General features: G+C 47.7%; 1 protein-coding gene across 4 annotated transcripts; it reads right to left on the reverse strand.

Moving 5' to 3' along the window:
• Positions 1-377: 377 nt before the first annotated feature.
• On the reverse strand, positions 378-17,826 carry TXNL4A (thioredoxin like 4A). Of its 4 annotated transcripts, none has more exons than XM_025365394.1 (4): positions 17,471-17,809; positions 6,333-6,436; positions 2,116-2,329; positions 378-404 (listed from the first exon to the last, which is right to left on the reverse strand). In XM_025365394.1, exons 1-3 carry the CDS (start codon positions 17,621-17,623, stop codon positions 2,158-2,160), a joined length of 429 nt encoding a protein of 142 aa, XP_025221179.1. In that variant the 5' UTR covers positions 17,624-17,809; the 3' UTR covers positions 378-404; positions 2,116-2,157. The 4 variants fall into 4 exon arrangements, with proteins under 4 accessions (XP_025221179.1, XP_025221181.1, XP_025221180.1 ...); XM_025365396.1 differs by lacking the exon at positions 378-404 and adding an exon at positions 15,842-15,990 and having other exon boundaries at positions 1,329-2,329; positions 17,471-17,826; XM_025365395.1 differs by lacking the exon at positions 378-404 and having other exon boundaries at positions 1,329-2,329; positions 17,495-17,820.
• Positions 17,827-17,990: the final 164 nt, after the last annotated feature.

Consider the following 17,990-nt stretch of genomic DNA (forward strand, 5'->3'; position numbering starts at 1 on the left):
AAGTAGCTAGGACCACAGGCACGTACCACCATGCCCAGCTAATTGTTTTGTAGTTTTTGTAGAGACAGGATCTCACCAGGTTGCCCAGGCTGGTCGTGAACTCCTGGGCTCAAACAATCTGCCTGCCTCAGCCTTCCAAAGTGCTGGGATTACAGGCTTGAGACACCTGCACCCAGTCTGTTTAACTTTTTGACGACCGACCTGCCTGTTATCACTTTCCCACCAGCAATGTGTGAGGGCTCCAATTTCTCCACATCCTTGCAAACGCTTATTGTGATCTACGTTTTGTATCTAGCCGAACTCGTGGTGTGAAGTGGCGTCTCACTGTGGTTTTGATTTGCACTTCCTTAACGAGCAGTGATGTTGTCATTCTGTGCGCTTCCTGGCCGTCTGTTTCACCTGCTCTGGAGAAATATCCGGAGTATAATACTGAGTGTCTGTTCCATGCCAGGTACTCGAGGTCACATACATGTTCTCCCTAGCCCCTCACTCTGGTATGGTGTTAACACTCCCCTACTTTATACATGGGAAAATCAGCACATGGGAGATTAAACTAGAGATTTGCATTTGAATTTTAAATCCATTTAAAAAGCACACACTCATTTGTAGTGTATGGAAAAAATGTGCTTCATTCTGTAAGTAACCTCCTGTTTTCACAACAGCGATCAATCTCCCGACAGCAGTGAGCCATTCTGTAAGTAACCTCCTGTTTTCACAACAGCGATCAATCTCCCGACAGCAGTGAGCCCTGTGCACCACTCCCGTGCCCCGCAGGTACCATGTGCTTCCGTGTTCACATCTGTGTGCAGGGCAGACACTATTACCCGCCTTTACCAAGGAGAAAATGGAAGCTCAGAGAAGGTGCCCAAGGTCACCTGGTGGGGCAGAGCCTGGGTCTGAGGTCAGAGGGCCCAGGGTGTGCTCAGGTGCCCCCATCCCCGCCCTTCCTCACTTTCACTTCAGAGCGCTGAGTGTGCTGAGACGGGACACGAAGCTCCCAACCAACCATCCACACGGCTAGCAGAGAGGGCAAGAGAAACCTGAGACTGTAACAAGCACATTTTCTCTTTTCTTTTTTTGAGACGGGGTCTTGCTCTGTTGCCCAGGCTGGAGTGCAGTGGCGTGATCTCAGCTCACTGAAACCTCCACTTCCCGGGTTCAAACAATTCTCCTGCCTCAGTCTTCCAAGTAGCTGGGATTACAGGCGTGAGCCACCGTGCCCGGCCAATAAGGAAATTTTCTAACTATATGAACTGAAGGGCCATGGCTTCTACAGAAAATGTTTACATCAAATACAATCTTGGGAAGAATAAAAAATAGCTCTTCTATTCCTTACAGGGAAGGCTCTAAACAATATTTTATTGTACTGTCTTTATAACCAGAGTAAGAGTAAGCCTTTGGGTTCTGCATGGACTGAACTGTGTAACCCCAAAATTTATATATTGAAGTCCTAACCCCCAGCACCTCAGACTGTGACTTTTGTAGACGTAAGATCCTTGCAAATGTAATCAGTTAAGATGAGGCCACGCTGGAGGAGGGTGGGCCCCAATCCAACACAGACGGTGTCATTACAAAAAGGGGAAATTTTGGAGACCAGCACCCACACAGGGAGGACACAGGCGAAGGCAGAGATGGGGAGAAGTCTCCACACACCAAGGAACTGACAAGACCAGCAGCCCCCAGAAGCCAGGGAGAGGCCTGAGCAGACTCCCCTCACGGCCTCAGTAGTAACCCACCCTGCGACGCCCCATCTCGGACCCAGCCCTGCAAAGCTGTGAGAGCTTCTCTGTTAAGGCCCAGCTCGTGGCACGCTGTCACCGCAGCCCCAGCAAACTAACCAGCCCCAGCAAACTAATCAAGTACACAAAATGCACAACCTCATAGGATAAACACCTTTGTTTTACTCCAAGGATAAGAATTAACTTTGACTAGGAAAAATCAGTCATCTATTCATCAAGTTTCCTGAGAACAAACAAGTAGGCCTGCTCCTCTCACCACGTGCTTGTTTATTTTGGTGAGTTAAGACCATGTAATCAATTCCACCTCAGAGGTCCTCCAGCCCTGGAGCTTCCTGTATTTTCCAAAGGCTTTAAATAGCTTAAAACATTTCCGCACAAAAAGGGCTCCAGGACGTTTATCCGCGCAGACTCAGGTGCCTCAGTAGCGGTACTTGGTGGAGTAGTCCTTGGGGGACACCACCAGGCCACGGCCTTTGCGGGCCCCGCGGTACACAGTCTCTATGATGTCGACCATCTCCTGCTTGTCTTCCATGGCCCAGTTAATCTTGTTGTTGTTGCCAGTCCCCAAGTCAATCATGATGTGCTTGTTCCTGCAAAGAGAAACAAGGGCATCCATTCTCATAAAAATCCCTTTAAAAAAGAATTCCTTGAAAACAATGCTGTAAGTTCTTGTTAACATCACTGAAGAACGCGTAAAATCGAGAGTGTCTGCCATGATGCAGGAGAACACAGGAAGGACCTAAACGTGCTTTTTAAAAATGCAATGCATCAACCACCATGCTTTTCCCTGCATTTTTCTGTATTTATTTAGGACAAATATTCTAAGGGGAAATTAAAAGTTCAAAGGAGGGCAGGCACAGTGGCTCAAGCCTGTAATCCCAACACTTTGGGAGGCTGAGGCAGGAGGATCACTTGAGGCCCGGAGTCTGAGACCAACATGGATAACAAAACGAGACCCCCATCTAATTTGTACTAATTTACCTGATAAAAGCAATGTGTTTTCCATGGTGCTCTTCTGAGCACTGACATAAATTGTATTAAAAGCCCTTCGACTATGAAATGAAGATGACATTTTGCATGTTTATGGTGAGGGAAGCAGATGATTCTTTACTTATCTTTCAAGAGACTAGTTCTTTTTCTTATGAATACTTATGTGCACTTCACAAGATAATGATATTAGCCCTTTGTTGTACTGGCATAAACTTATCCTGGTTTGTTGAAGTTTCTTTCTGAGATGGGGTCTCGCTGTCGTCCAGGCTAGGGCACGGCAGCAAAATCAACCTCCCAGCCCAAATGATCCTTCCACCCCAGTCCTCTACGTAACAGGGACCACAGGCATGAGCCCCCACACCCAGCTAATTTCTAGTTTTTTGTAGAGATGGGGTATCCCTATGTTGCCCAAGCTGGTCTCAAATTCACGGCCTCAAGTGATCCTCCTTGGCCTCCCGAAGTGCTGGGATTACAGGTGTGAGCCACTGCGCCCGACCTGATTATTTTTCTTAGAGATGAGGTCTATGTTACTAAGGCTGGACTCGAACCCCGGCCTGCAGAGTGGCTGGGCGGCAGGCATGCCCCACCTGAAGACTGTTTTTTAACGTTCACTTCCACAAGATCATGCATTTGGCTTCCACCTACTATTCCATAGAAAGCGTTCCCAGTGAAGTCTGTGGTTCAGGAAAGGCAAATCTGATCGGGGTCTGGAGCCCACCTCTGGCCGCCCTCTCATTCTCCATGCTGCAGGCCGGCGCTGCATGCAGCAGGCACCAAGATCCTTCTACACTGACGGGGGCTGCCCGTAGCGCCCTCCCTGTAGCCCTATCTGACTTGGGGTTACTTCTTCAGTATTTACATCTCATAAATACCTGCCTCCTTTCACTTCTTCAGTACTCCCTGCTAATTTACTCAGCTGTTTCTTCTATCAGACAAAGTCCTATGAGAGTGGGAATCCTGTCTTATCTGACATTAGGCCCCACCACTAGACCACAAACCTGGTAGGGGCTCAAGATACATGTTTAGCGCATAAGGTAACTAAAGTACCGTTTGTCTTAATATTCTGAATCACAGAAACAACAGCAGAAGGAAGTTTCATCTTTTCTGAGAGTACAGCATCAGTCCTAAGAATATCAAACTACACTAAGTAGGCTACAGCCTCCACCCAAGGCGGTTCCCTGCAGCCTCCTTGCCCCTCACAGCATCCCCAGCCCCAGGCTGGCCTCCACTGCACGCTGTGGGGGACAGAGACCTAAGACGGCCCTCCCTGTTCTCACCTGAAGAATTAGAAAAGGCCTCTATTGCCTCAAACAGGCTGTTAACAGGAATATGGACTTTAGGAACGCCTGGTGTGGGGTCGGAAGGAAGTGAGGAGTGCGTTACTGGGAAACGGAGCAAAGGGGACCCCGTTACAGAGTGGCCGAGGAACAGGGACACAGGGTCCGCAGTTATGGGAGATCAGAGCTCAAAAGCAACACACTTGGGATATTTAGCTGCGGAAACTTCCAAGCAAAGTCTCGGAGGTGCTGCCTTCAAGAGAGGAAACAGGCAAATTCGTGTAAGAACTGTTAACAAAAGGAATAAATTCTTGAGCCTCTCCGGATGGCCAAAGGTGCTGAAACTCAGAAATGGCTGCTGAACGCACAGCAGAGGAAAGGCTGAGGGTCTGCCACGCAACCTTTGCTGAAACCTATGAAAGATCAAAAGTTCACAAGAAATGCAGGTGCACCTCACAGATCTTCTCACCAAACAGGAGGTGCCTAGGAAGCCTAAGGCATGTCCAGGGGAGCGTATCCCGATGCCCAGAACCGCGGCAGCGCCTCACACTTTGGCAGCCTGAGGCGAGAGGATGGCTTGAAGCCAGGAGTTCAAGGATGCTGTGATGGCACCACTGCCCTCCACCCTGGGTGACAGAGTGAGACTCCATCTCAATAAATCAATAAAACAAGGTGATTATCCTGGATTATTTGGGCAAGTCTAATCTAATCACAGTCCTCTAAAACCAGAGCATTTTCTCAGGCAGAACTTTTCAGGAAGTCAGAGAACTTGTGTGAAAATACCTCAACATGGCCGGGCGCGGTGGCTCAAGCCTGTAATCCCAGCACTTTGGGAGGCCGAGAAGGGTGGATCACGAGGTCAGGAGATCGAGACCATCCTGGCGAACACGGTGAAACCCCGTCTCTACTAAAAAATACAAAAAACTAGCTGGGCGAGGTGGCGGCGCGTGTAGTCCCAGCTACTCGGGAGGCTGAGGCAGGAGAATGGCGTGAACCCGGGAGGCGGAACTTGCAGTGAGCTGAGATCCGGCCACTGCACTCCAGCCTGGGTGACAGAGCGAGACTCCATCTCAAAAAAAAAAAAAAAAAAGAAAATACCTCAACGTGCTGGCATGCCGGTGCTGGCTTTGAGGGTGATGGGGTCTCTAGCAGCAGAGTGGCCTCAGGTAACAGCAGCAAGGAAGCAGGTCTCAGACTCTCCACCACGAAGAGCTGGATTCGGCCCACAACCCAAACAAGCCCCTCAGACACTCCAGATAAGCACCTGGCCCATGGTTCAGACCTTGGGAGACCCTGAGCAGGAATCCAGCGGGCCCTGCCTGGATGTCTGACTTACAGAGCTGTGAGCTCTGAAAAGGGGGGTGATTTAAGCTGCTCAATGTGTGCTAATTTGTTACAAAGACTATGAAACTAATACATACCCTGTACAACCCAGCTGACCTTCCTGACCAAGCAGGAGGCTCCACTTTTGGAGAACGGTTAATGCTCATGTAGCTAATTCACCAACCTCTATGGTAACTAAACAAGCAAAAACAGCATCAGATGGTGATTTCCTTCCCCGTTAAATTTCCATAATGAAATTTTTGAGCTGATAAAATAATCTTGTATTTATAAGCAAAGTAATTCAGTTCAGGTGTTCCTCTTAGATATAAAAAAGGACACTAAAGTCGATATCGTATTTAAAAAATTAGGTTTTTTTTTGTTTTTTTTTGTTTTTTGAGACAGAGTTTTGCTCTTGTTGCCTAGGCGGAGTGCAGTGGCCGGATCTCAGCTCACTGCAACCTCCACCTCCCAGGTTCAAGCGATTCTCCTGCCTCAGCCTCCCAGTAGCTGAAATTACAGGCATGCACCACCACGCCTGTCTAATTTTGTATTTTTAGTAGAGACAAGGTTTCACCATCTTAGCCTGGTTGGTCTCGAACTCCTAACCTCGTGATCCACCCACCTTGGCCTCCCAAAGTGCTGGGATTGTAGGCGTGAGCCACCGCACCCGGCCTAAATTCGTGATTTTACAACACATTTTTGACGAACAGATTAGTTCAAGGTATCTAAAATGTCAGTAAGAATGTCTTTCATTGAATTACACTTTACCTAGTTTCCCAGCAGTTATTTCAAAAGGATAATTTGTTATTAAGTAAATGCTAAAACTAGAATTGTTACTTTGAAAATTATTTAAAAGATTCACACTGATTGCCTGGTGATACAAATGATATTGGGATATGACTGTAGAACCAACTTCCTTCAAAATAAAATAAAGAGATCTTGGTTACATTAAACTTCCAAACTGACAGTATTCAGTTTCCATAACGACTGTAAGATAACATACCTGAAGAAAAACATGACGGTACAAGGATCGTACAACTCATACATTTTGTTGAAGTCAGGTACTTCTGTAATATCCACAAGATAAATAACTGCAAAATTTTTAACCTAAAAAGAGATTAAAAAAAAAAACACTGAAATAACAGAACACTTTGGCTTTCACTTTATAAAAGCACATTTATAAAAACAAAACCAAGAATTTGTGTGGATCAGGGCAACTTTTGTTTTGTTTTTTTGAGACAGGGTCTCACTCTGTCGTCCACAGAGCACAGTGGTGCAATCATAGCCGGGACCTTGGCCACCGGCTCCTTCCACCTCACGCCACCGTTTCCCAGAACACTTCAGGACTGGCCACTGGCTCCTTCTGCCTCATGCCACCATTTCCCAGAATTGCCTAGGAATTAAATTTCACTCAGGTAACAAGTTATGAAAGTCCTACAGAAAATGTCCACAGATATATCATTCATGCTGATCTAGTAATCATCTATACGAACCTTTACATAGTTACATGCATCTCACAGCTGCTCTAAAATATGCCTGTAGAATCCTGCCATCATTTTCCCGCAGTTAGGTTTGAACACTTGCAAATACTAATAGTACCCCAATAAAACACATTTCCTGTTATTTCTTCTTTAATTGCAAGTTTATCAGAGATTTAGAAAAGCCAGAAAAATAAAAAGAAAATAAAATCACCTCCAATCCCAACACCCAGGGGTGATGGCTGTTATCTTTTTTTCGGAGACAGGGTCTGGCTCTGCTGCCCGGGCTGGAGTGCAGTGGCAAGATCTTGGCTCACTGCAACCTCTGCCTCCTGGGCTCAAGCGATCCTCCCATCTCAGCCTCCCAAGCAGCTGGGACTACAGGCACGTACCATCACACCTGGCTAATTTTTGTATTTTTTGTAGAGACAGGGTTTTGCCATGTTGCCCAGACTAGTCTTGAACTCCTGGACTCAAGTGATACGCCTGCCTTGGCTTCCCAAAGTGCTGCAATTACAGGCGTGAGCCACCACGCCTTGCACTACTTTTACTATATTCTTTCCCCTCTTTCTTATGGATATATTTTAATTTGTTTATACTATTTCTGTTCAGACATAGCAAAATGTGGTCATATTGTGATCGTACAACAATATTTTGTATCCTGCTTTAATTATGAGCTTTCTTTTCTTTTTTTTTTTTTTGAGACAGAGTCTTGCTCTGCCGCCCAGGCTGGAGTGCAGTGGCCAGATCTCAGCTCACTGCAAGCTCCACCTCCCAGGTTCACGCCATTCTGCCTCAGCCTCCCGAGTAGTTGGGACTACAGGCGCCCGTCACCTCGCCCGGCTAGTTTTTTGTATTTTTTAGTAGAGACGGGGTTTCACCGTGTTAGCCAGGATGGTCTTGATCTCCTGACCTCGTGATCCGCCCGTCTCAGCCTCCCAAAGTGCTGGAATTACAGGCTTGAGCCACTGTGCCCGGCCGAGCTTTTTTTTGAGACAGAGTCTCGATCTGTCACCCAGTCTGGAGTGCAGTGGCACGATCTTGGCTCACTGCAACCTCCACCTCCCGGGTTCAAGATATTCTCCAGCCTCAGCCTCCCGTGTAGCTGGGATTACAGGTGTGTGCTAGTGCATCTGGCTAATTTTTGTATTTTTAGTAGAGATGAGGTTTCACCATATTAGCCAGGCTGATCTCAAACTCCTGACAGGTGATCCACCCACCTCAGCCTCTCAAAGTGCTGGAATTACAGGCGTGAGCCACCCTGCCGGCCAATTATGAGCATTCTTTTACATACATTACCTACTTTCCAAAAACGGAAAACTTTTGTGGCCGCATGATTCATCAAGTGGCTATGCCATTACTTCACCATTTGATATAGCTTGGATATTTGTCCCTACCCAAATCTCAGGTTGAAACCTAACTCCCAGGGTTGCAGGTGGGGCCTGGTGGGAGGGGACTGGATCATGGGATGGATTTCTCATCAATGGTTGAGCGTCATCCTCTTGGTGATGTCCTCGGGGTAGTGAGCTGAGGTTGTTTAAGTGTGTGACACTCCGCCCCAGCTTTCACCGTGCGACGTCCCTGTTCCCCTTTGCCTTCTGCCATGATTGGAAGGTCCTGAGGCCTCCCGAGAAGCAAATGCCGGTACCATACTTCCTGTACAGCCTGCAGAACTGTGAGCCAATTAAACCTCTTTTCTCATAAGTTACCTGGTCTCATGTATTTCTTTTTCGAGACAGAGTCTCGCTCTGTCGCCCAGGCTGGAGTGCAGTGGCCGGATCTCAGCTCACTGCAAGCTCCGCCTCCCGGGTTCGCGCCATTCTCCTGCCTCAGCCTCCTGAGTAGCTGGGACTACAGGCACCCGCCACCTCGCCCGGCTAGTTTTTTGTAATTTTTAGTAGAGACGGGGTTTCACCGTGTTAGCCAGGATGGTCTCGATCTCCTGACCTCATGATCCGCCCGTCTCGGCCTCCCAAAGTGCTGGGATTACAGGCTTGAGCCTCCGCGCCCGGCCTCATGTATTTCTTTATAGCAATGCGAGAAGAGCCTCCTACACCACTCTTCTATTACTCTCTGATTTTTCATTAATATCAATTATTCACCTGTGAATATTTTCCCCCTTAAATTTGTATACATACTTCATTATTTCCTAAGGACAAATTCCTTAAATTCTGGAACAAAGGACATGACATTTTAAAGGCTCTTTATAAATACTAACTCAATGCTGGAACAAAGGATATGACATTTTAAAGGCTCTTTATAAATACTAACTCAATGCCCTTTAGAAGCTTGTAGTCACTTATATGTGTTATGAGTTAAACTATGTCCCCAAAACAGCTGAAGTCCTAAACCCAGTACTGACAGCATGGCTAATTTGGAAACGGTAAGCAATGAGGTCATACTGGAGTAGGTGGGCCCCAATCTGGTGCGACTGGTGTCCTTATAGGAAAATGGCGCTATGAAGACACAGGGACAGGAGGCCCTGGGGGCACCGAGGACTGCAGAGGCGTCTATAAGCCTAGGAGCTGCAAGAGGCTGCTGGCAGCACCAGAAACTGCGAGAAATACGAGGACTCTCCTTGGCGGGTTTCAGAGAGAGCCCAGTATGGAAAACACCTCGATTCTGGGCTCTGGTGCACGGACTGTGAGACAAGCTCCTGTTGTTTTAAGTCCCTCGGCTTGCAGCGTCCTGTCACAGCAGTCACGGGAAACCAATGGGATATGCACAGCATTTCCTCATACAAAACTAATTCTGACAACCTGACTGTAATTTGCAGGTGAAATAATGATATTCGAGATTTGCATGAAACATGCAGCCTAAAAAAATGAGGGGTTAGAAAACACAAGACCAGCAAAATACCAGCAATTGTTGAAGTCAAACAATAGGAACAGAAGGTTCACTCTATTCTCTACTTTAGGAAATGTCTTTAAAAAATTAAGATGGAAATGTAAACCATGGAGCAGGGTGGGGAGACGGGGAGTGAGAAAGCCCACACTTCACACGGCCTCCACCGCCCGTCAGCTTTGGTGAAGAAAACCGTTTCGGAATTCCGGCACACGGCCCACTGCAGGAGCGTGTGCTTCGCCGTCCACATGCTTTCAAAATGCCAAAGTGACGCCTGCATTAGACATGGGCCCCTCTGAGTACAGTCACTCTGACAACGCTCATTTCTGAAACTCTGGTTTCCTGCAGTGCCCAGGTGAGAATGTGTTGGTCAGGTTGCCAGAAACCGGCTTTATTTTCATGGTAAACTAATAAACTGTCTTTTGGTTTGACTTAAAACACTTCCCTACAGAAGCTAAAATAAATACACCAACAAAATAAATGGTCACAGGCATTAGGAAAGTCAAAATATTTCATTTTTATCCCTTCAATGCCTTGCTCAGGGACAGATACAGTAAATACCAGTAACATTATATTAACTTATGGAATCACCATGCAAATAATAAATTACTTTAAATATCATTTGGACAGGGTTGTAAATTGTGTACTTTAGAAAAAAGAAAGGTCACAACAAATTTTTATCATCTCTTTTCTTGCACATAAAAAATAGTAAATATTGGCCGGGCGCGGTGGCTCAAGCCTGTAATCCCAGCACTTTGGGAGGCCGAGACGGGCGGATCACGAGGTCAGGAGATCGAGACCATCCTGGCTAACCCGGTGAAACCCCGTCTCTACTAAAAAATACAAAAAACTAGCCGGGCGAGGTGGCGGGCGCCTGTAGTCCCAGCTACTCGGGAGGCTGAGGCAGGAGAATGGCGTAAACCCGGGAGGCGGAGTTTGCAGTGAGCTGAGATCCGGTCACTGCACTCCAGCCTGGGCGACAGAGCGAGACTCCGTCTCAAAAAAAAAAAAAAAAAAAAATAGTAAATATTGTAACCATCTGTGGTTTTTAATAATTTGCAGGCATTTAATAAGCAGAGCACAGGGCCGGGCATGGTGGTTCACGCCTGTAATCCCAGCACTTTAGGAGGCTGAGGCAGGTGGATCACTTGAGGTCAGGAGTTCGAGACCAACCTGGCCACCACGGTGCAACCCTGTCTCTACTAAAGATACAAAAATTAGCTGGGTGTGGTGGTGCACGCCTGTAATCCCAGCTACTTGGGAGGCTGAGACAGGAGAATCACTTGAATCCAGGATGTGGAGATTGCAGTGAGCTGAGATTATGCCGCTGCACTCCAGCCTGAAGGACAGAGCGGGACTCCTTCTCAAAATAACAACAATAATAATCAGAGGGCAACTGAGTAAACGTAACTTTAAAGCTTTAAAGATACAAATGTGACTCTCCTTTTGCCTTCAGGCTCCGGCCCACTGTATCTAACCCCGAGAATTGTAACAGAAGCAAACTACCACATAAAGCTCATGTGCCATGAGAATTTGAATATCCTCTGATTTCACCACAGATCAGTTTCATGAACATTTACTTGAGAATCTACTATGTATGAGGCACTTCTCACTCATAGATTCTAATTCTTTCAACACCTCTAAAAAGATGTCACTGATGGTTTAGGCGATGGAATTCAGGCTCAGAAAGGTCACGTGAGTGATGCCTAACCGCATGGGGAAGGGACAGAGCTAAGATGCACCCTGTCTGGCTCCAAAGCCTGAACTCCGGATGACAGATCCTCCCCAAGCCATGACAGAATTAGCCTACCCACAGGAGACGGGGCAGTGGCGTGGTTATGGGGTGGCAGGGAAAATATGTCCTTAGAGAATTCCATGTGTAAAGAGAAAGACACAAGAACAGCAGCCAGGTCTCAGATCCAGCACCAGGGCAAGGCAGCAGAGGTGCAGGTCGGGGGGACAGATGCGCAGGTGGACTGGCCCACAGAGGACCTTTTCTGCTTGGGATTCTGGGCCATGTATTTACTTCTAAGAAAGCAGGGATTGAAGGGTTCAGTTTTGTACACACTGAGTTTGAGAAAACTAAGGGACATCCAGAGAAAAAGGCCCTCCAGGGAGTGACTGGCCTGCAGCTGTACAAAGGAGTCTGGGCTGGAGAGAGCTACCTTACCGCCGCCACCTACATCCAGCAGTGACCCCAGCCAGGGCGGCAGGTGCCAGGAAAGGCTTGGGAGTGAGCGCAGATGCCCACTGTAGAGTTGGGGGCAGGAAAGGGATGCCAAGGAGGCAGCCTCAGAAACCAAGGCAGGAGACTCCCGGAAGCTGTGCCGAGTGCCCAGAGAGGTTGCCAGAGGGGACGGGATGGGACGGGGACACTGAAGGGGCTGAAGGACTGAGGAACAGAGGTCTTCAGTGAGGACAACTTTCAAGAGGCGTGGCTATGGAGAGAGAGGCAAGTTGCTGTGGGACTTGGGAGTTGAGACAGGGGAGGCTGGAAGGGGCAGGTAGAGGGGAGCTCCCCAGCCCCCTCACCCCCCTCTTTTCTTGGTGAAATGGCATCTGTGGGGTGACTGGAGGAGCACGAGCTGAGGGCAAACATCAGCAAACATCCAGCAGCATCTGCTGGTGGCGACATTTCCACGGTAGTCAAGCACTTGGAGGAGCTGGGTGAGTGCAGCCACACTGCTCTGCCAAGTCATCCTGTGACTTCCTCAACAAAGGCAGCTTTTTCTTTTCTTTTTTAGACGGGGCTCACTTCGTCAACCAGGCTGGAGTGCAGTGGCATGATCTTGGCTCACTGCAACCTCTGTGTCCCAGCCTCAAGAGATCCTCCCACCTCAGCCTCCCGAGTAGCTGGGATTACAGGTGCCCACCACCACATCCGGTTAAGTTTCGTATTTTTACTAGAGATGGGGTTTTGGCATGTTGGCCAAGCTGGTCTCAAACTCCTGACCTCAGATGATCCGCCTGCCTCGGCCTCCCAAACTGCTGGGATTACAGGTGTAAGCCCCCGCGCTGGCCTCAAATTATTTTTAAATTCTTTGATCCTCTACAATTGTAAGTATCTTTTCCAACTCTCTTGCCTACACACCTCATAAGCATGCCTTTTCTTTAGGCAAGTCAGCAATTAAAGTGCTCGGCAGTTCTTCCACATGCCTCTAAGTCCACCTGCCAAGTTACAATGAAATAACTCTACAAAACACACGGCTAAAGGCTGGCACATGATACCAACCACTGTTCTACACTTTGGTATGGAGTCCCTCAACCAGCTAAGAAAATACCTAAAATTCTGGAAAAAGTGTTCTGGGTAGTTAGCACAACAAATTTTCGAAGTGTTGATTTTTACATTTTTAGGTAATTCATGTCAAAGTCATAAAAAACCTGAATAACTTGAAATTAATGCTTGCCTTAATCAGCTCTCACAGTAACTCTTGCAAACTTAGTAATGTGAGAGAAGTAATCTAGTAGTAACAGTGGCACTACTGCCTATGTGACAGGAGTGCCCCAGAAACCTTTACTAATCCACTACAACCCTATGAGTTAGGCACGAGTATCCCCTTTACACACGTAAGACACGCAGAGCCAAGTTCGTAACGCTCATGCAGTTATGAAGTGCCAAGAGCCTACCTAGAGTCTGCATCCTCAGCCACTGCTCATTACTACCCCTCATACTTTGTTGCTAGCTACAAGGCTGTTTTTTACCCAGAGACAAAAATCCAGAGGAAACACCAAGAATGTCCGTTCTGTTTGTTTCTACAAGATTCCTCATCTGGCCGCGTGTTGACTCTCACTGGTTCAATGGGCGTTCTGTGATCCTTCATGTGATACTTAAGACAGACCCCCTAATATGGCTCCTATGAAGTTCCATAAATATATATCTGCCTTATACACAATTTATTTGAATATACTATCAGGGGCCAGGCATGGTGGCTCACACTTGTAACCCCAGAATTTTGGGAGGCTGATGTGACTGGCTCACTTGAGGCCAGTAGTTTGAGACCAACCTGGCCAATATGGTAAAACCCCATCTCTACTAAAAATACAAAAATTAGCAGGGTGTGGTGGTGGTGCAGGCTTGTAGTCCCAGCTACTCGGGAGGCTGAGGTTGCAGTGAGCCGAGATCATGCCACTGCACTCCAGCCTGGACAACACAAGAAGACTCTTGTTTCAAAAAAAAAAAAGTACTATCATGAGTCAATAATATTACTGAGGAATTTTTTTGTTTTGTTTTTAAAGATGGGGTCTCACTCTGCCACCCAGGGTGGAGTGCAATGGCACAATGATAGCTTACCGCAGCCTTCACCTCCTGAGCTCATCTCCCGTCTGAGCCTCCTGAGTAGCTGGGGTTACAGGCACATGCCACAGTGCCCAGCTCACTGACGCTACTTTAAACTCTATCTGCGTGGGCTTTTTAACACAAAACTTAAATATCCCATTCAGTCTTCTTACCCATCATGGGATTTAGGTGACAGTGAACCCCAAAGCACTGCTGTAACAGTGTCCCTAAAAATGGAAAGATAGCTCAAAGGTACACGAAATTGTCTGGCTTCAAAACTGCATAAAATCAGCTGCTAAATAGAAAACTCTTTTTTTTTTTTTTTTTGAGACAGGGTCTCGCTGTGTCACCCAGGCTGGAATGCAGTGGCACGATCATAGCTTGTCATAGCCTTGAACTCCAGGACTCATACCCTTCAGTCTTGGCCTGCCAAGTAGCTGAGACCACAGGCGCAGGCCACCACGCCCAGCGAATGTTTGCACTTTTTGTACAGACAAGGTTTCACCATGTTGCCCAGGCTGTTCTCAAACTCCTGGGCTCAAGGGAACCACCCACCTCGGCCTCCCAAAGTGCTGGGACCACAGGCGTGAGACATAGTGCCCAGCTGAAAACTTTATTATCACTTTATCAAATGAATTGCCCCACACTTATTAGCAAACTCTAGGCACCTGTGAAATATTTAAGTGTAGCTGTTTCCAGACTAACTTTCTTCTGGAAGTTTACAGCTCAACTCTAACCCAGCATGATCAAGTGGGCCTTGTGGAATCAGCAGATCAATACAACACATCTAGGAAAAATCATACCAAGTCCAGCCGAACATCTGCAACTGTTACTCACTGTAAAACAGCTGGGACATCCAGACACGGCTCATAACAAGATAAGGAAGATTCTCCATTATCTGCCATTTCTGCACAGGGAAATTTTTAAATAGTTATATTGTTCTTTTTTTTTTTTTTTTTTTTTTTTTTTTTGGATCTCAGCTCACTGCAAGCTCCGCCTCCCGGGTTCACGCCATTCTCCGGCCTCAGCCTCCCGAGTAGCTGGGACTACAGGCGCCCGCCACCTCGCCCGGCTATTTTTTGTATTTCTTAGTAGAGACGGGGTTTCACCGTGTTAGCCAGGATGGTCTCGATCTCCTGACCTCGTGATCCGCCCATCTCGGCCTCCCAAAGTGCTGGGATTACAGGCTTGAGCCACCGCGCCCGGCCTGTTATATTGTTCTTTATACTAAAACCTTACATTTCAAAAATTTCTGTTGAGCTTCCCCAAAAAGGGCTTCCATAATTAGAAAGTCATATTTTGCCCATATACTAAGAAGAAAATAAAACATGAATAGTCTTTTAATGCATTTCAGGTTTGCACTTATTTTTGGAGACAGGGTCTCACTCCTGTTGCTCAGACTGGAGTTCAGTGGTATAATCATGGCTCACTGCAGCCTTGACTTCCTGGGCTCAGGTGATTTTCCCACCTCAGCCTCCCAAGTAGCTGGGACTACAGGCATGTGCCACCACGTCTGGCATTTGTACTTTTAGTAGAGAAGGGGTTTCACCGTATTGTCCAGGCTGGTCTCGAATTCCTGGGCTCAAGTGATCTGCCTACACTAGCCTCCCAACCAAAGTACTGGGATTACAGACATGAACCACCGTGCCTGGCCTAGGTTTGCGCTTTTAATAATTATACTATAATATTTGCATTAAAAGTTTATTAATAAAGCAATCCAAATTTTTGGACAAAAACAAAAATCAAACTATTTTAAAAGACCAAAAAAAAAAATACCCCAAAGTGAGCCCACTTCAACTGTCCTTAAGTGTATGTCCACTAGTGATATAGTGATTCATTCTGTAATAACAAAGAAATTGGACATAAAGGAATTGGAAAAAAAGAGCAAATCTGGCAAAGACCCTAAACACTTACATTAACACATAAAATCTGTTTCCTAGCTAAGAGCATCTTGCTGAGCTCTGCCTGGATGTGATGAGACAACGGCCCTCACATCGCCAGCCATCCTAGCCTCGAGCTGCCGGCAGCAGGATCTGAACACCAGCTGATGCTTATGCCACCACCTGCAAGGTAGAACAGTGAAAGATTCTAGAACTCGTAACTCAAAGTCAGTGATTTACAAGCAGTGATTTACTTATTGGGAAACTGCTCTTCGTCAATTCTTCGCTGGATCTCCAGTATGTGCCCTTGTCCACTACAAGTCAAGCAATGAAAAGCTGATGTGCTGGCACTGCCTCACTCATCATCTCTAATCCCTGGCTGGCAGAAGCCCCAGTGTGAGAGAACTGCTGCTCTCCTGATTCCCTAGGGAGCTCTTCAAGTCCTCAGTGTCCCGCTGTCCAATAGGAAGAGGCTGGGAGATGGCTGGTAATAAAGCACTCCGCCTCTGTCCCTGACCCCCATGGAAGGGTTTCTGAGTGTGTGGTTCAAGGTCAGGTCACATCAGAATTCCCTGAGGGGCTTCTTTAAAAAGCCATTGCTGGACTTCACCCCACACCCATAGACTCAGAATCACAGATGCATTTTAGCACTCTAAGAGATTCTTGTAATAACTAAAATATAACAACAGTTCCTAACATCACGCCTCTCCTACTAAATAAGAAACAGCAAGAATTAATAAATGGCAGGCCAGACAGTCTTTTCCTTTACTCTTTACTCAAAGGAGTTATTTTAACCCAGCCTACTTTAGCATCTGTGAAAGAAAAGATAGCTTCAATGTTACTTTTACTTCAATGTTACTTTTACTCTTCATCAAAATGAATAACCGCTCAAATTACTTACGGAAAATTAATATGGCAAATACTTTATTAACACCCTAGTATTTGTGCCCTGTGCCCTATTGCTACAGCTGCAAACCCTAAATAAACGCCATCCTAAAATCGCTGTGAGGAACCACAGAAAGAGTGAAACCTGGTTATAAAATAGTGTCCCACAACTTTTATTGTCGGCAAGTAAGTGCCAAGACCACTGAATGTACTAATATTAGAAATTCAGAAAACTAGTTCTAACAAAGCATAGTTCTATTTTCTCCTGATGTTTCCTGCATCTTAATCACTCTAAGCTATAAATCACATGACTTACAAAAAGCGCGGTGGAAGAAAACACCAACAGAAAAACAGGATTTCTTATGCTATCAACATGAAGGTTCTGCTTTACACATACAACAAACAAGGCACCAAAAAAGGGCATCCTTTTAAATTAAGGATCTGCGCTCTCAAAACCTGCAAGTGTTATTTTGTTCACTGCACTGTAAGTTTGGGAAAAACGCCTTATCAACAGAAATAATGAATTCCTTCGAGGGGAGGCGGATCATAAACCCTTTAAAATGTGAACAACTACAGGAGCTCCCTGCAGAAAAAGGCGCGAAACGCCGGCACAGTCCCCGAGAACGCTCGCCCGCAGCGCGGGAGGGAATCGCCCGGACCACGGCGCCGCGGCCCCTCCTCGGGGAACGGCTCGCGCCCCCAGGCGAGGCCGGCGGGGCAGAGGCGCGGGGCCGCTGCGGAAGCACAGCCAGCAGGGCGGGAGGGCCCGGCGCGCTACCTTCTCGGCGATGCTGTAGAGGACCTCGTCCATCTTCATGCAGGTGGGGTCCCAGTCGTGGCCGAAGCGGATGACGACCACGCGGTCCTCCTCGGAGAGAATGGCCTGGTCCACCTGCCAGCCGTTGTGCAGGTGCGGGAGCATGTACGACATGGCGACCCGCGCGCTCGCCGCCGCCCGAGGCGGGGCGCCAGGGAGGGCCCAGCGAGGTGGCGGGCTCAGCCGGCCCCTCACTCCCCGGCCCCCGCCGCCCCCGGGCCCACGGACGAAACGCGGTCCCACCCGCACCCGCAAGCTCCGCTGGGACTGCCGCCGGGCGGAACCTCTGGGCGCGCACGCACCGACGCCGTGCGTGCTGACGTCACGCGCACGGGCTGGCGCCGTGCGTGCTGACGTCACGCGCGTACAGACGCCGCGCTAGCTTGTCGTTGGCCGGCGGGAGCGGCGGCGACCTGGCCACGGTGGAGCGCGGTTGGTGCCCTCCTAGCAGGCGTCGGGGTTGGGGTTCCTCCCCAGCGTC

The sequence above is a fragment of the Theropithecus gelada genome, chromosome 18 (assembly GCF_003255815.1).
Source record: "Theropithecus gelada isolate Dixy chromosome 18, Tgel_1.0, whole genome shotgun sequence".
Classification (NCBI taxonomy): Eukaryota; Metazoa; Chordata; class Mammalia; order Primates; family Cercopithecidae; genus Theropithecus; species Theropithecus gelada.

Excerpts from the sequence above, each read along its gene's own strand:
- TXNL4A (XM_025365394.1), bottom strand. The coding sequence starts at position 17,623 with ATGTCGTACATGCTCCCGCACCTGCACAACGGCTGGCAGGTGGACCAG. Across the intron at positions 6,437-17,470 it reads TCTACAGCATCGCCGAGAAG|GTTAAAAATTTTGCAGTTAT; the intron begins GTAGCGCGCCGG and ends ATCTCTTTTTAG. Across the intron at positions 2,330-6,332 it reads ACCGTCATGTTTTTCTTCAG|GAACAAGCACATCATGATTG; the intron begins GTATGTTATCTT and ends TTCTCTTTGCAG.